Raw genomic sequence first — 26153 nt, 5'->3', positions numbered from 1 at the left:
TCCAGGGCGATTGAAGTGTTCTCCTACTGGCTTTTGTATGTTACCATTCCTGATGTCAGATTTGTGTCCATTTAGCCTTTTGCGTAGAGACTGTCTGGTTTGGCCAATGTACATGGCAGAGAGGCATTGCTGGCACATGATGGCATCCAAGTAGTAAACCCTTTATCCTCCCAAGGACAGGCATGTGTTTAACATTAGAAATCCAGAGCCTTGTTTTTCTCTACAAGAGTCTCTCTGAGAGCTTCTGATTAACCCAGCCAAAGCCTGGGGCTCCCCATGCTGCTCTGAGGAATCCCTGGCCCCGTGCCACCTATGACCAGAACAGTAGCTTGCCCTTAGTAGTTCATAGCCATAGAGACTACAGTTCCCAGCTGGCAACATGGCTGAGACTACAGCTCCCATCAGGCCATGCTTTACCCAGAAGGAAGGGAGTGTGCCGCGCTGCACGTTGGGATTTACATTTCTGCATCTTCTTTCCGGGCTCTGATTGGTCGGCGACGGACGCGCTTTTATGGCGTCACTTCCGCTGCGAAGGACGCTCCGCGCACTGTTTTTTTCTTTGGCGGGTTAAACGAAATGGCGGCCGCGTTAGGAAGCGGGAACGGCGGCGAGAGAAGGCCCCGCCGGAGACAGAAACCCTCGGAGTAGAGACGCACGATTCCTCCGGCCCCGCCCCGCGCTCCCGGCCCTCAGCATGAGCGTCTGGGAGAAGGAGCATCTCTGGCTCTACCTGCTGGCGCTGGGCTTCGAGCCGGGAGCGGGAGCGGCCGCCGCTGCCGGGAGGCTCAGCATCCACCTCAGCCTGGGCGTGTGAGTGCAGGGGGGAGCGCCCTTAGGCCGCGTGCGAGCGTTTCAGCCGTGACCACCCCCATCCCCAAGCAGGGTGCCCAGGCTACTGCGAGCCTGGACGCTTCTGAGCTAGTGCTGGCAGATTTGGCGGGCCGGAGGGGGTCAGCGGGCCGGGGGGATCCCTTGAGCAGGAGATGCCTTGCGTTGGTATTTCCTGGTCTGGTCACCTGGGAGCATCACATGCGGCCCCGCCGGGGCTGCGGGGCGCAGACGCTGCACAGTAGGGTTACCATATTTCGTTTTTCCAAAAAAGAGGATGTTGTGGGGGTTGGGGGAGCTGAAGGGGGTATCTGCGGCGGGGGTACTCACTGGATGTGGGGAGCAGTATCACTCCCTAACACAGTGGCAGGCTGGCGCAAGCCCAGGACATGTCAGTCAGTGCCTTCCTACGGGGCCCCCTGCTCGGGGCTGGGTGCCAGGGCCTTGGTGGGCAGCTGTGGATGCTGGGGAGGGACTAACTGGGAAACGGACCAATCGAGGTTCTTTCTGAGCTGCAGCGTTTGCTCTGAAAAAATCCAGAAATTTCCTGTTTGAAAAATCTGCACAGACAGAGGATGAATCCTCCAAAAAGAGGAAATAGCCAGAAAAACATTGACTGTGGTAACCCGCACGGGGCCTGGCTCTTCCCCAGTGAGCCCTACCCATGACAGATGGTAAAAGGGGGTGGGACTCCCATTTTGAAGGCAGGGTGGGATGTGTCCATTCTAACACAGTGGCTTCGAGAAGCCTGTCCCTGACTTGCTGTGGCAGCACAACTCTTTCACCAACTCTACATCTGCCAACATGGAGCTAGCTGTCCCTGAAATCCCTTCTGTTGTGGATATCGACCAGCGAAATGTGATGTTATGCATGTTATTGTTCACTGGTTTATAGAAAGGTCTTTCACATGGAGCAGTCAGACTTTACAGTGCCCTGCACAGTATCTCTGGTAAACAAAATGGACTTTTTATTGGGTTGCTTTTCACTACCAGTGTACGTTATATTTGTCAGAAAAAATGAGGTCTGGAAATAGCACTAGCTCTTGCTGTGTAGATTTGACACAATTGGATGCAGTTTATATGGAAACAGTCACTTTGGTAGTGTGTTGGCACTGAACTGACATAACTCTGCTTTCAAGACAGAATAAACTCTTGATGGAATTGTCTAAATGTTATTAAGGAGACTAGAATGCTGCAGATTCCTTCATTGGATTACAAATTGGCTCTTTGAGCTCTGGTCAAGTGAAAAATTCTCTAAGTTATATCTGGAAGAGTTCTGCCAAATTTGCAGGCCAAAGAATTTGAAGGGTTTTGTAGTCTTAAATTCACATACAAACCTTAAATTAGTTTGTTTGAATGCTTAAATGTCAATTATTTTGGTTGTTTTCACTAACTACTTTATATTTATCAGGAACATGTTTGACAAGCCAAACAAGGATGCTTTTCATGTGGTTGCGCGCTTCTTGTTTACTAAACTGGATCATTCACGCTCAATAGAGATCTTCCGGTATGCACAATTTTTGTGTAATCAATAACAATGTTCTGTACACACACCCAATAGGAATAATCACTGATGTAGTCTCTGGGGCAGAGGTAACCTGTTTGGAGATTGCGTTACAAAACTACCATCTGTGTAGGTTTCTCACACTTGGGTTACAGCTTCTTAATGCATGACAGACAGCTTACCTAGCTCAAATTTTTACGGCAGTAGTTGTAATGTAGACAATTTTGGGGAAGTTTTCACAGAGATGGCAAAAGGCACATCTCTTCACCCTCTATCCAAATATCAAGTATCAGGTTCAAGCCATAGAGCCTCTCAATGAAATGACAGCAAGCATTTTTTTTAACATGGGCAAAAGATTTTCCCTAATCTGGTTCTCAGGCAGCCAAACTGTTTTTTTTAATCAGAAACTTTCTAAAAAAAGAATTCTGTCTAAAACAGACACCTGGCATGGAAAATTTCAGCCCAAACAGCTGGGCAAAGTTATAAGCAGTTGGAAACAGGGCCTTATAATACGGAAGGGCAATCTTAAATATAAGTGGCACTACCAGCTCTGGCTATAATGTATTTACTGTGAGCCCTTATAGCAAAAATCTGTGCGTGTGAACCATTTCACTGCTAGTCATTTTAGGAAACTTCCAGGTACCCTTTGATCATAGTTTGAGTACTGTTACTTCTTTCCGACCTTATCTTCCTCCTAAAAAGAATCACTACAAATCTTAGCATTTTCCAGCTACATACTTAAAGAGGTAAATTAAATTATTTACAAATATACTGAAACTGACTTTTCTTCTTTTGGAATGGAAAGATTTTGTTGCCCTCCAGCGGATAAAAAGGGAGATGCTGAATTCAGGAAGCAATGCTGCGAATGGCTAAAAAAAATTTCAGTAAGTATTGGCAAGTATGAAATGATCGCTGCAGGAAATTCTTGTCTGTTTAGAGTACCACATGTATAAGTAGTGTTTTAGGTTATTAAACAAAGTACCTGCAACCAAAGAATAACTCTAACTTTCCCGAGTACAATATATGGCATAGATCAATTTTTTTAGACTTATTTGAACTAAAAGTTACAGCGTGGTATGGTAAAGCTTAGACTGCAAAGCTGATACATTTGGGCTTCATGCATGCAAAAAGCTATAGCCATGCACTTAGTTTTCTGTGTATTTCATGCCTCAGATAGCCTGTTCACTTATAGGTTTTTCTTAAAAGGTAAGTTGGGAAGAGTTTATTTCAACATAAATATTGTATGTTTCAATTAATTACAGCCATTGTAGAAGACCTTGATATTGAGAATGCAATTTTACTGATACAAGAAACTTTGCAGCTGTAGAATATTAGTCTGTCTTGGGTAAGGGCAAAGCTGCTAAAGTTTAAACAAGCTTCTTGAATTGAAATGATAATCAGGCCCAAAGCAAAATTGGTTCCCTAACTGTATCCTGGATCTTTCCTCTACATTAGCTTCTGTCTAAATGAGATTCTGCTAATCATGGCCTTCATGCTTGAGGGTTTCCAGTTTGTCATAAGATCCTAACCCCTTTCCATAATGTCAAGTTGGGTGAACTCTATGGGCTGGTCCACACTAAGCCCCCAGTTCGAACTAAGATATGCAACTTCAGCTACATGAATAACGTAGCTGAAGTCGAAGTATCTTAGTTCGAACTTAAAGGTACTTACCACGGGTCCACACGCGGCAGGCAGGCTCCCCCGTCGACTCTGCCTACTCCTCTCGCGGAGCAGGATTACCGCGTCAACGGCGAGCACTTCCGGGATTGATTTATCGCATCTAGACAAGACACGATAAATCGATCCCAGAAGATCGATTGCTTGCCGCCGAACCAGCGGGTAAGTATAGACGTACCCTATTATGCAAAATCATTGAAGAAAAGGAAAAAGTACAGTCAGTGCCTTTGATATGGAAAAGAAACAGTGGCTAAAGTATTTTCCAGGACACTGTAATTGGAATAGAGCACTTACCTTTTAAGGGGTTGGGACAGCAGAGGAAGTCTAACGGGTATTCATAACTAATCCCGACCATAGTTTTGAAACCATTTGTTCCCATCCCGGAGATGGGGAGGAGGGGATCCAAACTTTCAAATTACCATATCACAACTGTCTATTATTTTGACAACACATAGACTGCGTTTGCTTCAAAGTTATGTAGCAGCTAAAGACCTTTATGCCATTACAGTGTCCTTTATATTTAATTAAATGTGTGGTAGTTTTTGCTTTGACAAAATCACTTCTTTGGAGAATTTATTAATAGTAGCCAATTTCATTTCCTTAGGATGAATGTGGAAACAGCTTTCCCCCGGTTGTAGCCTCACTATTTCTTTCTCCTGGTGGTCCTAAATTTATTCATCTAATGTACCACTTTGCAAGATATGTAATATTACAACATATGAAAAAAGATTCTGAAGGTAAGTTTTTGTTGCCTGTTTATTGATTCATTCGTAGTATGTTACACAGTGTGAAACTGTTTGGGGCTTAATCCCTTATAAAAATCTTAAAAGGGCCTGAGTTGTTAATCCAGATCTTCATTGGAGGTTGGAAGGGAGTGGGTTCAGATCTGGTCTCATTTTAGACCCATTTTGAATTACTGGTAGTATTGCTGCCCGGTAGTATAGTAGTTTTGTTTGGAAATTGATTTATCTAATATTATCTTTTCTAGTTCCTAACAAAAAACACTTGCCTGTATCTTGGTGCTAAAACTTATGTGTGTGTTCTTGCTCCATGTAGTTCTAAAATACTCATCCTCACAGAAATGGCAGCCATTTAGAGTTTCCTTTTTTTTTTTCCTAAATGGAAAACTGGTAATCAGGCAGTACAAATCTCCTTAAGCGATAAAGGTGTGTAAGGTTCTACGGGTTGATTTTTATTCACTTAAAGGCGTGATAAACAATATTTCTGTCTGCATGTTTCAGAATATTCTGTGAACTGAGCTGGTAGTTTGTCTCCAGTTGTCTGACTGTCAGTAGCACTAGCTGATACACTTGTTCAGCAGTGAGTCAAGATATGTGCATGAGCATGGAGACTAAACTACTCACTTCACTCTTGCAGCTTGTGTTTAGACAAGGTAGACCAACTTAAATAAACTGGTCTGGAAACAGGTTTGAGGCACAATGACAGCAGCTTAGGAATCTGTTGAGTGTTCTGTCTTTATGTAGAGAATTTGTCTCCTAGGTGTGTACATCAGGTACCTTTTGTAAGTACTAAATGCACTGGTATGGGGTGAGAGCAGCAAAGCTTTCTTCTGTTATCAACCCCATCTGGTCCAAGCTGAATGAAACTTAATGAATGAAACTAAGTGAAAACATGACTTCTGAAATATCAAGTGCTTCAGAAATCATAATTAATTAAATTCATTCTGATTCCAGTGCAAGTGAGCTGACAACACATGCAGGCTATAGCATTGTACAAGTTGTGTAGGAACTTAAAAACTGCAGTCTACACTCTTCGCAGTGTTACCTGTTTTTGTATTGTTTCCAGTGTTAAACTTGTTTTGCTAATAATGGCTGCAGGGAGGGTCTTGGGAAGATGGCAGAGTTTTATTACGGTCTAATTGAAGAATAGAACAAGCATGTTGTCAGAAATAAGACTAGCCTGCTATTCTTGGTGGTCTGAGTTACTGCTTACTAAAATACCCTTTATCACGTCACCTGTTTTTAAAATGGGAACTAAAAACACTTAGACGGATGATTGTGGTCTCACTGTAGTTTCTTTGAGTAACTCCAGCTCTTATGAAAAGCTGCCTTAAGTTAAAGGGACAGTGTCATCTTATCTGTATTTTTCTATTGTTAAAGTAATTGTTTACTGTAACTGAAAGACTAGCTTTTTGTAGTTGGGTTGCTAGACACACCTGACAGCGCTTTGTGCGTTTATAGTGGGGTGGTAACACCAGTATAGTTAAGATGGTTCTTGTGGAAAGAACGAGATGAAATTTATATGTGACTTTTACTTAAAAAACTGGCAGGGGGAATTAGTTTCCCTAATACTAGTTTAATCACTTTCTGAAATTGACTAAGTTGAATTTCTATCTGAACAAACTTAGTCAAACGCAACCAAATACCCCTCTGTTACATGCAGGTACTGTGAAGTAGAGGAACCAGTTTCTTCATGCTCTTATGAGATACTGTGTTAGTGTTTCCTAATCTGGGGGTGAGTAGACAACATATTAGTCCAAGAAGGGTAGTGGTATGAAAGGTTATGTCTACACAGCAAGCAGAAACCCGCAGCAGAAAGTCTCAAAGTCTGGATCAACAGACTCGAGATTGCACTACAGTGCTAAAAATAGCTGTGTATATGTAGCTTTGGCCCTGAAATGTAGAGAAGGGGTTGGGATTCAAAGCCCAAGCCCAAATGTCTACAGCAGGGATCTCAAACTCAAATCACCACGAGGGCCACATGAGGACTAGTACATTGGCCCGAGGGCCGCATCACTGAAACGTTTTCATACAACAATACAAAAGTATAGTAAAAAATGAAGAGTAATACAGTATGCTATTAAAAGTCAATGTATTAACTTTTTAAAACTGTAATGTGCAGAGGGGTTTTAATAAAATATAAACACTCAGTAATGTACCTCAGTCAAATGACAAAACACGCATTTACTTTTAGAATTACTTTGGTTAAAGCCCCCCTTCTGCCCTGCCCCGCCCCCACTCCACCTGTTCCATGAGGACCCGCCTCTTCCCACCCCTTCCCCACCCCCACCCCCATTCCCACTCCTTCCCCAAATCCCTGCCCCGGTCCTGCCTCTTCTCCACCACCTCCCCGCTCCTCCCTCCTCTCTCCTGGAAAGTCCTAATGGGAAGCGATGGGAGGTAGGCGGAGGAGCAGGGATGTGGTGCACTCAGGGTGGGGGCAACAGGGGCTGACAGGAGCTTGGCTGCCGGTGGAGTCGGCGCCTATGGCGGGCCGCAGGAAATAACTCAGTGGGTCGTGCGTGTTTGAGACGCCTGGTCTACACAGCTATTTTTAGTGCTGTAGCATGAGTCCAAGTCTGTAGACCAGGGTTCTGAGACTCACTGCTGGGGTTTTCTGCTTACCATATAAACATACCCTCTTGTACAGTATGCTGGAAGGGAAAGGTGTATGACAAACTAGTCCTCCTACTCCTCCCTGCCCCATTTCAAAAGTGCTCATGTAACAGCAAGAAAGTCAGCAGGCAGGGTCTTAAAATCTGCCTTTCCTTCCCAGCTCCAATAGTGGTCCTTGCTGCAGGGGAACTTTTCCTCTACTCAGCTCAGATAAGCTTGGGCAGGAAAGCTACTGTCTTCTCTGTTCTGATGGCACTCTTCACAGCACATGCGGGTTGGCTCTATGGAGTCCCCAAGGAGCAATTTTCCCCCTTTCCAAGGAGCATGTAGTCTTCTGGTAAGATGGTGAGGGAAGAATGCAGAAAGAACAAATGTACCCTGAAGGGGAAAAAGGCGAAGAGAAATGGATAAAAGGACAAGGTGAATAGGGGCCATATATGTTGATCCATCCCGTCTAAAGAGATGGGAACCTCCGTTTTATATTTTGCATTTAAATTAAATCACCTAAATTAGAAACATGTCTTATTACCTATAATTTTGACGGCACATTTTGAACTTTCTGTTTAACTGATCTATATAGACCCCAATATACATCTTCCGGAAGCTGTGAATTCAAGGCCTCGTGACTCATATAAGGCAGCAGCAAGATACAGGGTGGCATGTATTAGATTTTTACAGTCTATACAAAGGGAAGATTTTGTAATTCGAGAGTACCAGAGAAAAGCACAGTAAGTAACTCTTGTGGGGGAGGATATTTTTAATTGAATGTCTTCATAAACATTACTTATTACATGTGTGGCAATATAGATAGACATTTCCAGCTTATAGTAACATTTTTGCAAATGTCTTGCCTACTAGTATGAAGAAATTCCAGCTTTTTGCAATTGACAACACTTTGTGCATATTATTTTCAGTTGTTCCCTGTATAGTCTTGCTGTTTTTGTAGACCTTAACATGTAACAGCAGAGAGAAATTTTAAATATTAAAATGTGATTATTCATCCACCAAAATGGCTGGAGCACTCTGGGATGGGTATAGAGTAGACTTTAAGTTAATAGTGTATTTAAAGTTACTGCTGTTTAAAAAAACATAGTAATTATGTTGTGGTTATAACAGCTGTTTGACCTCTGAGTTTATCAGTTTGAGATATGCTTTATCAGTATCATGCTTTAGTTGTCTTACTAAATTATCCTCTTCGGTCTTCACCTGGGACACATCCAGTCTCTTCCTGCTGGGGAATAATTAACATCCCGACTTCCACTGAGTGACATCTTTTCAAAGCTTCCTCTTCTTTATTTTTCGTCTTCCATCAAAACATTTCAGAATACTTGAAGAGCCCATTGTACTTTTGCAAATCAGGCTATTTATATATAAATGGCAAAATAAAAAATCAAGTTAGGCTGCTAGGCTCTTGGGTCTTGAAAAGTTTAGCCACTGCAGCTATGTAAATCCCAGTGCTCTGGCTCCTAGTGGGTACTAGTCAATTAGAACACGGGTATTTGTATGCCAGATAGTTGAGAAACTGTATATTAACATGTAAATTGGCCCTCAGCCATAATTTAAGTACTAGGATAGCTGAGAAATAATATTTCTAGTAACTATATCATTTCTGTAGCTACTGAAAATTATGTTTCAGTGTAATCCAATGGAAGACAGTCAAACTTTCAAGTTTTTGGTCAGATCTTTAGGAAAGATCTTGCACAAAATAACTTGTGTGAGCCTATTCATAGTGAACTGTGCAAGGCTTCAGCGCTATCTGGATATTCAGGTTGGGCTTCATATTTTCCAATGTCAATGGCCATTAGAATTGGGATATCAGAACAAAAATGAAAGTCTTCAACTTGATATAGTAGCTCTGTTTTGCTCATTTGTTTTTTGCAGATTATTGACTAAACAAATAAGAGATCCAAGATCTGAATGTGCAGAGCTGCACAAACTGCTTCAAAAGTAGGTATTCCTTCCTAACTGTTCTTCAGATTCATGAAGTTAAAGGCAGACTATTGTAAACTTTAATGGTAGTTTCATCATAGCTAACTCAATTATCTATTTTTTTAACTAGAATGGAGCAAAATAGCCAAAAGCAAAGTAATAAAGCAGAGAGAGTTCAAAAGGTGAGGATTTTCTTCTTGATGGCAGATGGCTGACTTTATTTTTTTTTTTAGTTAACATACCCCTCCACCAATTACTCCATCCCAGATACTGCTCTCCTACTTCAAACATACTAGCGTTCCTCATTTAACTTTATGCATTTCTGGTCTTTTAACCAAGATAGTGTGGCAAACGTTTGAGCCATGACATTTTTTTCCTTCCCCCATTAAGGTTCGCTCCAGGTGGGCATCTGTAATGGAAACACTTACATTCTTGGAAAAGGAGAAAGAAGTTGTAGATTCTGTTATTGATGGTCACGTGGACCAGTATGCTTTAGATGGAACTAATGTCACTATCAACGTTCCAAGGCTGCTGCTTGACAAAATTGAAAATCAAATGTACAAAGTATGTGATTCTTTAAAGTGCCTAATACTTGTCTCTTCATGTTTGTGCTTTTTATTCATAGAACTCCTAGTTGCCTTACAAAAGCAACAAGTGAAATTATTATCACTTAATGGAGCTGCACTTCTGTTTTGTCATCTGTTATGTGCCCAGAGTAATGCAGCATACTGCTCATAAACCTGGGAACATGCCTTGATTAGTGTTGCATCAGATGCCAAGTATTTTTGCGTAGCTGGGGAGAACGAATAAATCTGATCTGATTAAATTTAATGTTCTTACTGTAACCTGCCCTACAAACATGCACAAATGCAGTAATGATATCATGTTTGGGTGAAGAAAAGGCCTAGATTACTTTTGGAAAAACACAAAGGGGGGATTTCTAAGACCTATATGGAAAACATGATCTTTCCTCAAACTTAAAAAAAAAAAAAAAGTTTAGAGAGGGAGATGTTGGTCATTGTCAAAATTGAGGAATAAGGAAAAGTAACGAGACAATTGGTTGGGGGCTTATTTTCTTCTACATTCAAATGTGCTTGTAGGTATTGAGGTAAAATGTCTTGCAGTATGGTGTTACAAATATTCTTTATTTGAAGTCCTATTTTAAGTGTAAACATCACTAAAGCTATTAAATCAATAACTGCATTGCTAATCCCATATTAAAATTAACACTTAAAACTAACTTTATTTTTTCTGATTACATTTTGCATTTCACTCTGCTTGGACAACAAAACTAGACTGGTCAGACTCATGCATTGTGCATGTTGCTGTTCAGGTTCATAGAAGTGCTGGGTGGTTACAAACTGTGTTCGTTAAAATGTTTTCATTTCATGTTATATATAACCCTCTAAGCAGCCTTAATTTTCTGGATCTAAACCAAGGTGAGTATCTCTTAATTAAAAAAAAAAAAAAGTACAGATTGATAATCATAAGAGTTTTTTGTATCCCTATACTATACCTCCTCATAGAAAAAGTAGCGGTCTAATAACTGATGTATCTATGTAACTACTAATCAGTTTTCTCTTATTTTCAATATTTGAAGTTGCATATAGGAAATGTATATGAAGCTGGAAAACTCAATCTGTTAACAGTCATTCAATTATTAAATGAAGCATTGAAGATTTTAAGATATGAACGTCAACAAGTTGACCATGAGGCACTAAAATTAGATCTTCAGTATATTGAAGGGAAGACCAAATTTCAGAATAAAATTTTATTGGGTCTGAAGTCCATGAGGTAAACTCTCTTAACATTTTTTTCTGAGGCTCTCTCTGCTTATTTTCTTGCACAAGGGAAGCTGTAGTCTCCTGTGTCCCTCTTCCAAAATAACACAACACTTCATATTTTGGCCTTATTTGCTTTACTTAGAGAACATGCTGATATCAGCTCTACTCTTGATAGATATTTTGGCTGACAAATTCATTGGTGTTACTTGGGGTTTTACATCTACAGAGGTATCTGCAAACTTCAGCATTTCCCCTCTTCTCTCTTTATGAGCAAGCCAGCTTTGCTCCTGGCTGTGTGAAAATGGAGGTTGGGCATCTTAGTTCAGTGATGGTAGTGAAGGATTCTTACTCCTTTGATCTTAAATGATAGGTGAGAAATCTATTGTACTGGCTAAATTTTAGCATAGTAAACTGAAATTAAGATTTTAAATCTCTTGTATTCACCCTTTAATTATTTTAGGTATTGTGTTCTTAAAGATTCTAATGACAGTGTTTTAGTCATTTATCTATGCTTTCCTTGCAAAGCTTGTATTTGGTATGTAAAACTGGTTTGTAAAAAAGAAACAACTGGACACTTAAGTGGGTGATACTCTAGAACTCTGTCTTTTTAAATTTCAGTGACTATATTATCTGACAATTGTTACAAGATAAACAAAATCAGCAACTAAATATACTTTATGATAGCACAGAGTTGTCCATCCCAAGCAATTGCAACATACCCAGGGAAAACATCTGATCTCTATCAAAGTCTGCTTTCTATGTAACATGATTTTACTTCCAGTACAGATACTTAAGGTCCGTTTGTTTTTTAAATGTTGCAGGCACAAACTGAAGCGAGAGGATCACGTGTCCATAGTGGAATCAATTGCTGAAAAACAAAGAGATTGGGATATGAAGTGGGAAAACTTCCTTGGCCAGTCTCCCTTCAGTTTAATTAAAGATCAGAATCCAGTAAGTAATATGAGCTTTTTGGAGAAGTTAGATTATGGCTGTTTTCTGGGGTTGAGAGAGCTGAAGCAGACTTTCTAACAAATATATAACTGCAGTAGAATCCTTTTAATGCTTCCAGTGTACCAGATATTAAAAATGTTCTAGCCTCTTTGGCCTTTTAAAAATGAGTAGGTGTAAGTTTAGTTCAAAGTAGACATGAGTCCTTTATGATAACCAATCAAAGTTGGTACCCTTATAGGTAATTCAAAGTTGGTCCCTTCAGGTCAGGAGTGAGTCATAGTAGCAAGTCAGTGGGCAAACTTGCATAGCAATTACCTCATGAAATTTTCTGTAGTTAAAAGAGCACTTAATTTTCAAGTCGTATCTGTCTTTGAGCATAAAATGTACTTTATAAAATTTGATCTGGTAAGTTTTTAGTCTATTTCCAATGAATGAAGGATAACGGTTTCATAGCATCTGCTAAACACTTTCTTGTAATCTCACTGCATCTGGCCTTTAGCTAAAAAAATATTGCATCACTTTCAGTAGTGTCAAATATTACTGATCTGAAGTCTTTCACAAAAAATAACTATTTAATAATTTATTTTTATTTTGAAAAGGTACTTGATTTGTTACCAGCTATGTCTCCTCTTTCTTTCGATCCTGCAACAGAAGAGGCTTATAAAAGCAGCGTCTTCTGTAAATATCCAGCATCAATTCCAGGTGAGAAAATTGGATAAGGTTTTTGGTTATCCCTAGGGTGTTGCATGGCCTGAAAGGATTCTCTGCTTGCCTTTGATACTCCAGTCCTCAATAGTTCCTTGTCATGGCAGTCTTCTTCTGACAGATGAGTGCTGAGGATTTTTTTTTTTTTTTGAGCCTTTCAGTACTGCTTCTTGTATCTGCCAAAAAATAAGACTTTCTTGTTCATGGAGGAATAAGGAAACTTGGGCTGAGAACCCAGCTTTTATCAGAGGAAAACTGCTAATAGGTCTAAAACCTGGATTTCAGTGCCACTTTCATCTCACTAATGCATGGTGAGCGTTTAAAGTATATTGTCTCTTGCAGTTGTCGTGAGCCTTGTTTCTTCCCCACTTAGTCAACTTTTTTTTTTTTAATTAAAGTAAAACCCTTGTGGGTCCAGCTATTAGATTTCTAACTGCAATAACTTAAACCTGTTTCTAGTAGAAACATTCATTTTTAGGCTGGATAGGTAACACTACAAAAACCTAAGGAAGTCTCAGAATTCTGGTAACACTTCCATAGCATGTATGTTTGCCGTGGCTTTTTTGCATGCAGATTCCTGGCTGGAAGTTCTTTTAATTTGCAGTTTTTAATAATTCTAGAGAACCATCCTGGTTATTACTCTGCCTTTGTGATCTATCTGTTGCATTAGCACAATGTGTTTTTTAAGTTAGTTAAAATTGTATTCACTAACATCCATTTCTACAAAGAGCTGCCTGCATATTAACTGTAGCTAACTCCTAGAGCTTAATTTAGAATATATTGGCATTGTAAATGTAGTGATATAATAAGAGGTTCTTGTGGTTGAAGTGGCCTTATCTTTGACTTAATTAAAAAAAAAACAAACCCTATTGTCGGGGACTCGAACCCAGACGGCACGGTTCGTTGTCTGACCGCAGAGAGACAGGCAACACCAGCAAGGTCCAAACACAAGCTCTTTATTGAAGAGTGCACACAACAATAGAGAGCGGCCCGTCTCCAGAGAGAACCAGCCCCAATTACAATAACTAGTAAGGTTATATAGACAGTTTCTTCACGTCATAGTTAAAACAACCCAACCCCCCTTTATTAGTTAGAAAGCTTCTAATATTCATGCATATCTATCTATCTTTGACACTACAAACAATTTGTGATGCCTCAGCAACTTCTTATGAGCTTTGTTGTCATGCACCAGAAACTAGGAGAAAGGAGGGAGTTAAGAACAGATAAAGGACAGAAACAGGGAGTGGAGACTGCAAGTTTCCATATGTCCAAACAAACTGTTCCTAGCACTTCTGGTACAAGAATGCGGCCCCCACCTCTTATCTCATTCTCTGCAGCTCAAGCAAGCATGCCCTCAGGTTTCACAGAGAGACAGGAATGGCCCAGCAACTACTGTTAGCTTAACTTTGGCTAAGCTGGCCAAATAATGTTCTATACTCCATATTTTTTGGGCCTAACACTATCACTTGGGTTGAATTTTTATGCCTGCAATGAATCAAAATACTGAATTTCTGTTAATTGAAGAGCCCTTGTACTAAACTGTGTATGTGTTTGCTATTGTTTGATATCTGCACACTTTTCTGCCCACTAGCTTTGTGCCATAACTTATTTTCTGGTATTGGCAAATCACTGTAGAGTACATAAGGGTTTTGTTAAATTGGCATTTTGAATAGCCTTTTGAACTGGTCTGCTTATAGCACTCCTAGATCTAAAATTGTTGTCACCTCTGGTCCTTTATAATCAAAGAAAACAGACCAGGCAAAAAGTGGTAACAAATCTCTTCCATTCTCTATTCTAGATACGCCAAAAAAGGATTGTCGAGCAAATGACGATAAGAAAGAGGATGCAACAATGGAAAGTATAATGGAAACCACATCTTCAGGAAGGTATGATTAAAAAATGATCTAGGACCATTTAATACATGAGTAAAAGAGGTCAACTGGTGCAGATGGTTACTTTCCTCATTAAGATTCTTCCTCTAAACGCTTTCTTCTATGAAGCTTTAACATATTCCCTACAAAGGATGAAACTATATAACTATCCCTATCTTGAGGGTCCAGAGTTGCATGGCAGCTGTTTACCCTAATTGGTTCTCTATGGCATTTTAGAAGGTTGTATTTTTCATGGAGCCACATAAGGACTCCTACAAACCTGAAAGCTGTTATGTTTGAAAAAATAAAGGGAGTAAAAATTTCAACAAATTTTGACTAGTTATCTCATTCCTAGAAATCAGTTCATATCATCTGCATCAGAGTTCTCTTCAGATTATCAAAGCAGTTAAAGCTAGACTTGTGCTATACTGAGTGACTTTAGGTAACTTTCTGAAAATTCCAAGAAACTAAATGTGTAACATGGACAAATACCTATGTTATAAAAGGTGGTAAAATGGGTAGGAATACTACTATACATAATTAGATTACTTGCTTCCTAGTGAGTGAACTGAATTTTAATAGCATAGTTTTTAAAAGAGAAAAAGGTAAAATTACTTAGAAGCAGTGATGGTATTTAGTTTAGTTCTTCTGCTTTGCCCATCAGAGCTGACTTAAACTTGTACTAGTAGCCAACTATCTGACTTCATAAAACACCTAAAACACAATTCAAATCCACAAGCACCAAAAAGCTTACAGACAGGTTACTTAACACTTAAAGAATACATACTTTCATGTGGTGTGACAAGTGAACTGAAATACATTGATACTTAAAATGATGCCCTTATCCTTCAACCGTTTGCTGTAGAACTCAAGTTGATCTCAAATTCCCAATACAAATAATACACTTCTCTTTATATAAAGTTCCACTCTAGAAGTATATGTGGGGGTTTCATATTTATTACTGCTTGGGAGACTGATACACAAATAGGGCTAAAAATTCGCTCTAATTGTCACAAGTCCCTCCCTATATAAAACTGCCTTCTGATGACCGGGATGAATTGAGGGAAATCATAACGGACAGATACGGGGCAGACAATAAACTGAGCTTCGTAAGACTTGTATGCAGCATGTTTGGTTTAGTTTCAATAACTGGAATCTTGTCTGTTTTTAGGATGCTCTCACACTTGCAGTCAGCTACACAGAGCTTTCTCACAGCTGAACCCAGCAGTGTGGTACTTGAAAAGGTCAGTTTTTAATAGCTTAAATTGTCTTTGGAAAAAAATTAAACACTTGAGAAATTTATATTCTGTCTGTCTGCATTAAGAGACTGCAAGGTAAACTTGGCATACTTTCCTGGGTCCTGATGGTAGATTGAAAATAGTCATGATGTTAGCAGAACCACCTACCAGAGGATTCCCCAGGCATTGGGAAAATTGCCAGGCTGCATAGCACCTGTGATAAGTTTCCAAGCCCGACTCCCAGCATAGGAAGTGTCTGTACTACACTAGTAATATCTGGTTGTTGGAACAGCTCCTTCTGGGGGCTCTGAAGTGGCAGCACAACTTGAGCACCATCCATAGGGCCAATCCTAAATTATGCTTCGGGGTTTGCATGGTGGTCCCAGGTTGAGGAATGTAAGTATGGTCTAAAAAGCACCTTTGCTGCATCTTGGCTGCACTAGGCACAGAAAGGGCAAACCCAAGGGCTTGCTGTTATCTATATGCAACACTTTACCTACGTAGTAGGCATGCTTTGTGTCCACTTAAAATCTGACTGGAACAAATGTTTTTCAGTGTTTGATTTACTATTTGATTAAATAGTTGACACTACAGGTGCTGTGCAGTTTAGTATGGTAGTTCCTTCAGGTTTTACATTTTCACAATATAAGGCTTAAAAACTTCTTTATATTCCTTTAGGATGTACATACTACAACTCCAAAAAGGAAAGAACGGTCTGTTTCTCAAAAAATCTTAAAATATGCAGTGCACAAACCTAGACCAATAGAAGCTTGGGAGAACGGAGACACTCATGTACTCCAATCACCAACTGCAATTAGAAGAGAAGATCCCGTTAAGAAAGCACAAGAGCAACTGGCAGAAGAGGTTAGGAGAGGCTTCATTTCTTAATTACACTTCATTCACTAATCCTGATCTTCTAAAGATAATTTGATCTTGGTACTCCATTTGTTTATGATAACTGTTCTTATTTAATTGTAGCTGTCTAAGCTTAATTTTCAGTCCTTTAAGAAGAAAAGGATAAAGGCTATAATTTAAAAGTACACATTGCCCAAATACAGTACAATAGAATACTCTTAATTGGAATATCCTAGTGGGTGGTGGCCTTTCTGATTTACCAGAAGAAAAGTAATGCTGCTGTGCAGGAATCTATAAAGCCCATAATATTACTGGAGAGTGTTTACAGTGCTTGGATTTTTCTAAAGTACCTCATTTCTGTATTTGTATTAGATTTCTGTAAATAGGCCTACTTCCACTGGGAGAGGGCTTAAGCCTGTCCCTCTATTGCATCTACTGCTGACACTGTGCAGTAAATAGAATAATAGTCAAGTATACGTAGCTGCCGTTGATGGAACAAACTAATAGCCCAGAAGAGGGAGGGTAGAAAGTTTGAATTCCTTTTCTATATCACACAAATATAGAAGGGACTGAAAGCTATTAAGGCAACAAACTATCAGAGCCAGTATAAGATTCATGAAACTAAACCATGCTGTTAATCAAAGATTGCTTGTTCTTATTAAGCAGCCGTCATTGGTCTTCCTTGGGAGACTATGTGATTAAGCATACCCTGGTGACATAGAGCTTATTGTACCATTCATGCATTTTTTTTTTATATGCTTGACAGAGTTGATGGTTTTTCCTTTATTTCACTTACTGAAAGCTTTCTACAACTTACAAAACTGATCTTAGGTCTATAACTAGTACATATTTTGGCATTTAACTATAGCATCTGAATATTGTTGGACAAACATTTGGACGTGGCCGATGTGTCCAGGCACTTTAAGTTCTTCGAAGGGACTTTTTGTTACAAGAACCTCAAAGTTGTGCTATATAGTGAGATGGAAGACTAAGTGTCTTCATCCCTGAAATGGTGTAGTTAATTGTCAACTGCACTCAAGAATATTTGTTCATTAATAGAATATTGACATCCTAAGTGATTGTGATTTTTCCCATAATTGTACAGATTGGAACTTAATACTTCTCTTAAATGCTTTTCATCCAGGACTCTTAATTCCTGGTTAATAATGAATCTCACTTCCTTGTCTCTCAGGGAATCTTGTCTCAATGTTAAAGAAAGATGGGTGAACTAAAGCATGGGCTGAAACAAGTCAGTGGTAAATTAGAGAATAGAATGCAGAATTTGATTTCCAGTCTCATATTCTGACCAGGAAGCTTTCCGTTCTTTTCCCACTTCCTCACTTTAAAAGGCGCATTTTCCATAATGACTCTCTCTCTCTCAGCAAGGGTTGTGGAACTCCTAAAGCTTTGGAGCGGGTGGAGAGAATGGGATTCATTCAGTGCTATTATTGGCAGGAACAAAAGTTATTATCTTCCTCAAGAGTTTCCATTCTCTAAACTTTCTCCTACAGGTTGCAGATGTAGTGGTATCAGAATCGACTCAGGGTGCTGGAGGAAAAGGAATGGAGTTAGATGACCTAATTGGCTCATTAGCGTCTAACCCTTTCTTAACAAGGAAACAGATCCCACGAACTCCAGAAAATCTGAGTAAGTTCTGTTTTCATAATGTAGAGTAGTTAAACTTCAGTGAATTTCTGTTTAATAGAGATGCTGCCATGTTAAAGGACAGCCCCACCCCTCCAAACACTGTTCAATCACAATGGCTTTAACTCCTAACAGTTGTCATCAAGATGACATACTTATTATCTGTAACACAACATAGTACCTGTAACAAAATGAACATAGTATGACTAAGGCAGTGTAGAGCAGTGTTTCTCAATGACTGGTGCACGGACTGGCGCCAGTCCCAGAGATCTCCCTGACACAGTTTAGGAGGCAAAAAGTGGTTTCTGGTATCTAAAAGTTTGAGAAACACTGGTATAGAACTCCCATGCCATCACCTCTGTGCTGTCGGCATTCGGGGCATGGGTGGGAAAACATCAATCGTTTCAAAGGTAGCATGTTTACATTTTTATAAAAGTAGAAAAATAGGTGGCTAAACAATATGGAATTGCCCTTAAGTATGTTCTTAATTTGTTTCAATCTTAGTTACTGAAATTAGAAGCTCATGGAGAAAAGCTATTCAAGCTGAAGATCCTTCGGATACAGAGTTGGCTCAGACTGAAATGGTGACAAAAGAAGCTCCATTGGATCTAGAGTCTGCAATTTGTAGCCGAATAGATTCTAGTATGGCCTGCTTTATGTCTTCATCTCACATGTCTGACCTTAATGTTTCTAATTTACTAGAAGGGAAATCTTCAGTAAGCTGGATGACACCTGCACCTAAAAAGCAGGTGGTGGTTAGTCACATCAGTGAATTGCCAACACAGATACCAGCTACAAGAATGCCAGATAACGAAAGCTCCTGGGAGCTTGGATCAAAACATACTGTTTCAAGTAAAAGTCTCACAGAAAATCTAGAAGAATCTGTCTTTCCAGCTGTAGATAAGAGCATGAATCCTCTGGATAATAGTGCAGAGAGAGAGATTAAAACAGATGCTCTATCACCTTATTTTTGTCAGAATTCTTCAATGCATACAACTCTGTCATGGGATGCCTCTCAAATGGTAAGTGGTACTAGTTCTGACAGTCATGAAGTTATCCAGTTTGGAATACTACATGAAACTCTTCCAGAGGAACTTGGCAACATAAGTCTTAATAGCTCTAAAAGTTTAGAGACTGATGATGAAGTCGAAGGTAACTCAAGGGACAGCAAGTCTTTAGAAAACATAGTGAAAAATGAATGGGCCGCTCAAGAATGCAAACAGGATTTACAGTCTATTCGCAACAGGTATGAAGCACTGAAAAAGACAGTTTTTGGAAATGAGGCAGATTCATTTCAGTCACCTAGAAAACAATTTCTGAGGCATAGATCAGAGATAAACCTTACTCCAGGATGCACAGAAACAAAAGAAGTATTTAGTCCTCTAGGAAAACTCTATGCATTGGATGCAGAGTATATCAAGACACCTTCACGCATGTCTCTTTTTGAAAGAAGGCACACTTTTTCTCCACTGATTGCATTTTCTCCAGTTCAAGACAGACTAAGGCCAATGATGCAAAAGAAACCTGGAGACTTCCTGCATAACTTGAAGGGTAAGTTTGTGCTTTTGACAGGATTGTGCCACTATCTGTACATGTGGAACTCTTCACTTCTGGGTTTCCTGAACATAATCTGAGCACTTGGCTTCTGCTTTAGGAGTTAAGGGGAAGAAGGGAACCACCAAGGTAGTGGATTGTTGCCACAATTACAGCTACTGTCATTCTCCCTGGAAGGAGCAATGTAGGGGTGTGTGTGTGTGTGTGTGTGTATATATATGTATATATATATTAAAAAAAAAAATCATGGAAGGAGCGAGAAAGATGTAGATCTGACCTTTGGGTTGTGTGCACTTTCTGATGTCTTAGTCTTTTCAGCAGTGGAGTAGAGGGAGCCTTTTAAACTTTTTAAAAAGTGTATATTCAGTACAAGTATCAGAGGGGTAGCCGTGTTAGTCTGAATCCGTAAAAAGCAACAGGGTCCTGTGGCACCTTTGAGACTAACAGAAGTATTGGGAGCATAAGCTTTCGTGGGTAAGAACCTCACTTCAGATGCAAGTCAAGAAGTGAGGTTCTTACCCACGAAAGCTTATGCTCCCAATACTTCTGTTAGTCTCAAAGTTGCCACAGGACCCTCTGTTGCTATATTCCGGACAGTCATCCTCCAATATACTCGTTTCTAAAGATTTCACATATGCATAGTTTTCCTTTCTTGAAAAATGACACTTCTCCCCAGAGGTGGGTGATTAAATTGATAAAGTCCATATCTTGCAAGTTACATTTTCCAAATATGGAACTATGGGAGTCTTTGCCAGACTATAGACCCCAAAATGCGAGAGACACCTAGGTAATACTTACGCTAATGAAACACAACATAGCTTTCCACACCAGAAACAGAAATACAGTGACACTAGGCATTTACTGGCACACCCTTAAGCATCAGTCAGTATACTTGAGTAATTAGTATGACAGGAATTAGCTTTGTAAGTGCACTTGCATTTAACGTGGACCCTACTCAACTGTCAGTCTGCAGTAAGTATCCAGGACACTTTCACTTAAATGTCAAATGAAAAAGTTGATAAGTTGAATTTAACAGGTTAATCTTAAAGGGACAATGACAGACTACAAGATTGCAATGCACTCTACGGGGCTGCATCCTGCAGCTATCAAGAAATTGAAGATAGTAATGAATGTAACTGCTTGGTTAAGTGGTCCTTCTTAAATTGTACTTGCTGTCAGTTAACTTATAAACAGCTTAGATGACACCTGAAAGCTAAATGTCCTAAATGGTTTGGGACCAGATTGCTTATTACGAATACATGCAATGCCATGGAAGGAAATCAAGCAGACACTTAAACTAGTTCTCCCTTGGCCCTGCTTGCTGAGAGCTCTGAGTAATCCACATTCAGTAACGTTCTCATTTATTGGAAGTGACTTAAAGATCATCACTCCTGTAGTCCACATTTGATAAGCCTTTTCTCCCTCGGCAGCAGCGGGTAGTTAATATATATTGCTACATAATTGATGCTTTTACATATACCAAACAGCAATAACACTTCAAATTGGCTGCTTACAGGTTGTACTTCCAGTGTTGGTGTACACCAGAATCCTCTCTAGTTATTAGTTGCAGCTTCTTTGGTTGTGCAGATATGGGAATTTTTCCTTTCCCTGATTTGGAACAATTGTATCTGTAGGAAGTGTCCTGAAACACTACAGCCTTTTTCCTAAGGCTATCTGGTATGTCAAATTTTTTAATACTATACGTTTATATACCACTACATTCTTTTTCTAGAAGAAGAGAATTTGAAGGAGAAACTGGATGCAAAAGAATCATCATCTGATATAAAGACACGTAAAGATGAAGCAGTTTCACACTTAATAGAATTATGATGCATTGGATGCGTAATGCTTGTGTACTAAACAATTAGACGTATAATTTAAAATGCTATTTGTAACTTACATTTTTCAAACTCATTCTTCCATTTCAGACAGAAATTCTGCCAATACATCGTTAAAATAAGCATTTAAATGTAACCTGGGAAGAAATTTCCTTTGTGTACTGTGTCCATTAAGGCTGAATTCTTTCTTTGGTCATTGACCAGAGGGACTTGGAGATTTTTGACCATTGATATGAGAAGACTAATAGTCAGATGTGTGGAATCAAACATTTTGTTGGATTGTGTGGTTAAGTCATGCACGCTGAAACTCCTGAGGCTGACGTGACTTCCTAAAACAGTTCACTTTTTAATCTGAAGTATTTAAAAAAAAAAAAAAACTAGTCAAGGACCCTGTTGAAAAATTACATTTAACCACGTGCATTATAAGATATCAAGGATATTATTTAATTTTTGAAGTCTAGCAAAATTGGAACTTTAATTACCACACAAATTGTGAATGGACTTTGTAGGAGAAAGAGGATGGATTCTTGTAAAAGCCTCCTCTCCCCAGTTTCCTGTTTGGGAGGCAAATGTCATTCCCCAATCTGACTTGTCAAGTTTATTTTATGGAGGCCCTTTTTCTGCCACCAGCTCTGGTGCCCCAATTCCACAGCAGCATAGTTCCACTGGTAGTACCCTTGGTTATAGCATTGTTTGTCAGGAGAAATGATGGGGCTATTCAGAGAAGGCCGGGAGACCTTTCCAGGTTGGATACCTGGGACTGAAGGGGGATACATTTGTATCCATCCTTCCCTGCCCATTGTAAGCAACTGAAAACTTCTGTGTGTTCAGATCAAGGTGTGGGTGTGATTTAGCCTAATTTATTGACTTGCAAGGGAAGAGAATCAGTTTGGTAAGATGGAGCCCTGATGTCTATGGCCTCACTATTCCACCTTCCATAAACAAACCTCTTGACTTAAAACTCTGGGGACCAGTGACTGTTCAAGTAGAACTAAAGGCAAAGTGAGGAAAGATTTAGGGAGAGGGGAGTCAAGTGGAAGAAAGGCACATGAAGATTAGGACAAAGGAATGCTCCCAAACACTGTAACTAAGCCCACTAACAAGACCAATCAGAAATCCACTTGTGGGTTAAAGTAATTTAGGATTTTTGTCTAACTTTAGATTTCATGTTTGACTTTGTCTTGTGTTTATTTAAACTTTGTTTTTAAATAGTTTATTAAAATGAAAAACAGTTTTCAATCTTGTTACAGAAATATTTAATTTTATAAACTTCATCCTGCAAACCGAGTCTAAATTTGTCTACTTGTGTTCTAGGCAGTGAAATGGGACTTGATATCTAAAGTGACTCTGCATTACTATGAAATAAAGAGAATTAGCAGCATATTTACTCTGAAATCAAACTGAGCTCCAGTCCAGCACTGGGCTGAGGATTTTGTAGAGTTGTCTTTATCATTGTTGAACTTCAGCCACTGATCGGAGTATACAAAATGATATGTGTCAATGAATTTCCATTTTAAATGGTCAAAATAATTGACACCAAATGACCAGGATTTGCTGGATAAGGTATTCTTGTAGAAGACCAGTAGGTATTGTTGGAGCAAGTACAGTAAGAACTAGATAATCTTTGTCTTCATGAGAAATAATTGGATATAAGGTTTTAATTACTAAACATGTTAGAAGGGTTGGATTGTTTAAGCATGGAGAAGTTTTTTTTCCATCAGCTTGCCTATGAACAGACACTGTAGCTGCCTCCCTTCATATAATTCTCCACTGCTATAAAAATGCTTACACAAGTATTTCTTCGCCCTTGTTTGTTTTTTAAAAATCTGAATTCCATGGGCTAGGAAAGATGGAATTTCTCTTCAGCAAACAATGCAAGAGTGAAAAAATTAAGCCCTTTATACAAGTCTTTGACCTCTTGGGCCCTCCATGTGATTTTTGCATTCATCCTTTGTGATGGCAGGTAAGTTAGCAAATGGCCATCACCTTCTGAACTGCTAAGTAAAATGTCATGTTAGAAAAGTATATTTCTATTTTTTTTTTGCCATCAACTTTCTCCTAGCAGATTAATTCACTAGTCCTACTTTACACAGTGAATTCTGCTGACAGCTAAATCTGAATTTGGAAGACAGAGCACCATTACTTTCACTAGCTGAAGTTGTTACTCTGAGAGGGGGGGAAAAAAAAAGTACAGTGTGGGCTTGTTTATCCTCCATGATTTTCGATATCAGTATACATTGATCCAAACAGTCAGTCACTCATTCTGTAATCCACATTTAGCTGCCACTATTGGTGCTTCGTTCTAGCTCACTCTTCAGTATTAAACATGTAACTGTCACATTCAGTGTACTGGTGCTTTGTGATATGCTGATGGGGTACAAGGTGAGGATATGGAAGAAAGATGAATGGTGCTATACTAAAGTTGCTTTAATCTAAGAATCTGAAATATGATAAGAAGTACCTTTAAAACTACATAACCCACTCAGCCTAGAAGCTATGTGGTCCAGACTCTAGGTGTTTGCTATGTTGGCAACATCATCATTAATGGAAGCAGAGTAACTGTGTTGTTCAATAGGTGAAGCTATGTTGCCTTTACATTAAACTAGTGTGACAAATCAAGATTAAAAAAGAACATAACCTACATGGAGGCCAGAATCTGTCCCCTGCAACAGTTGAGCAGCAGGTGCTGCTGTCAGGGCCATTCAGAGTGCCAGCAGCAGCAGGGGGATTGCAGAACAAGAATTTGAGTAGAGAAGGGAGAATTCAAACATACCTGCTTAATGTATTGACAAAAACAAATTTCCTATTACCAGCACTGGCACTATATTGATAGTTGATCTAGTGCATTGACTGTTTAAGTTACATATTTCATACATTTAAATATAGGAAAGGTTTGTTAAACTACATTGTGCAAATGCATTTTGCTATGTTTACTATAGTGTATGTGTACTGCAGGCTACTGCCCCAGTCACAATATGGCAGTAATATCAAGGTTGCAGTGACTTATTTGTAAGACAAAGCCATGGAATGTCCTTGCTGGTGGGGAAACCTTTCCACTCCCTCCACAATGAAATAATCAGTGGTAGATGTCAGTTCATATTTTATTGATGCTTTTTTATTTAATCCCATGCTTTAGGTTATAAATAACTATTTAACCACTTCTCATAAAATCAAATATTGTGTACCAATGATTTCACTTTTAATGTACCTTAGCATTCTTCCACATCAAATGAGCTCTTGCATACTTCAGTTGCTGTGTGTAGTGCACATGCTACTGCCATGTATCCAGCTCTTTGGGAAGAAACATATCTACTGTCTAAGAACCTAACACCTTCACCAGTAATTCAGGACAGAAGAATATTGTATCCCAGTGTTTTTCTAACTCTTCTGTAGTTAGATGACTTCTTAAAACAAGAAATGTGCACTGCCTAACCTCCCACTCTATTTCCTCTCTCTGGTGAGGGAGGGTGGCTGTAGTTTAAGAATTACTGCTCTAGCCTGGTGAAATGCCAGAGGAAGTGCAGGTAGAATGTACTCAGATTGTAATTTGCCCAGATCAGCTAGTGTTAATGTGCCACCTCCTGTGCAAAATGCTATTGTTCAAAAGGTCACTGCTGCTTAAAGCCTTGAGTTCATCTTATCCAAAGGACAGCTCTTCCAGTACCACAGGGCTCCCTAATAGGAGATTGAGGCAGTTATTCAAGAATGACACAGGGCAGGTCTTCACTGCGGGGGGGGGGGGGGGTCGATTTAAGAGACGCAAATTCAGCTACGCTATTCGCGTAGCTGAATTCGACGTATCGGCGCCGACTTACCCCGCTGTGAGGACGGTGGCAAAATCGACCTCCACGGCTCCCCGTCGACGGCACTTACTCCTATCTCCGCTGGTGGAATAAGCGTGTCGATTCGGGGATCGATTGTCGCGTCCCGACGAGACGTGATAATTCGATCCCCGAGAGATCGATTTCTACCCGCAGATTCAGGCGGGTAGTGTAGACCTAGCCTCAGAGAAGAGCTGGTACTGGACCATTTTCTGTAGCTCTAGTCCCTTTATTCTACAGGCTGAGCTGTGTTCAAAAGCATTTCTGAAGCAGTTTCAGGTAATGCAGTTTTGCCAGCCTGTGTACAACTTCTTTCCTTTAAACTAATTAAACTGCTCATGCCAAAGGCTGTGCCTACCCTAGACTTTTCATTTCAACTTCCTTACTCCAGAGGAGGAAATTTCATTCTTTCTTATCCAGTAGTCCTGCTCCACCAGCTGTGATAGCCTAGATGGCCTAGTGACTAGCTGCCAGCATTTTAACACTATCTAGAAGAACAATTGGTCCTTAAAATGTGAGTGGCTAGTCTATACAAGTGTGTCTCTCTTCCCCCATCCACACCCTCTTTTTAAGTAGTGTAGACAAGGCCTTGTCTATCC

The 26153-nt window shown here is 39.7% G+C and overlaps 1 protein-coding gene and 1 non-coding gene across 2 annotated transcripts; both read left to right on the top strand.

Annotated features, from left to right (window-relative positions):
• The first annotated feature begins 547 nt into the window (after nt 1–547).
• HAUS6 (HAUS augmin like complex subunit 6) lies at nt 548–23018 on the top strand. The gene is made up of 17 exons (XM_054032507.1): nt 548–810; nt 2239–2334; nt 3137–3215; nt 4613–4745; nt 7945–8092; nt 9246–9311; nt 9424–9475; nt 9684–9857; nt 10894–11087; nt 11899–12028; nt 12628–12730; nt 14532–14619; nt 15776–15848; nt 16521–16706; nt 18209–18344; nt 18846–19892; nt 21628–23018. Exons 1-17 carry the CDS (start codon nt 695–697, stop codon nt 21723–21725), a joined length of 2919 nt encoding a protein of 972 aa, XP_053888482.1. The 5' UTR covers nt 548–694; the 3' UTR covers nt 21726–23018.
• Nucleotides 15571–15702, top strand: LOC128839906 (small Cajal body-specific RNA 8). Its single transcript, XR_008445559.1, has one exon. It is a non-coding gene; the product is annotated as a small Cajal body-specific RNA 8 (non-coding RNA).
• Nucleotides 23019–26153: the final 3135 nt, after the last annotated feature.

The sequence above is a fragment of the Malaclemys terrapin genome, chromosome 6 (genome assembly GCF_027887155.1).
Source record: "Malaclemys terrapin pileata isolate rMalTer1 chromosome 6, rMalTer1.hap1, whole genome shotgun sequence".
In the NCBI taxonomy this organism is placed as follows: Eukaryota; Metazoa; Chordata; order Testudines; family Emydidae; genus Malaclemys; species Malaclemys terrapin.
The sequence above is the reverse complement of the archived record's forward strand: the minus strand, read 5'-3'. Positions and strand labels throughout refer to the sequence as shown.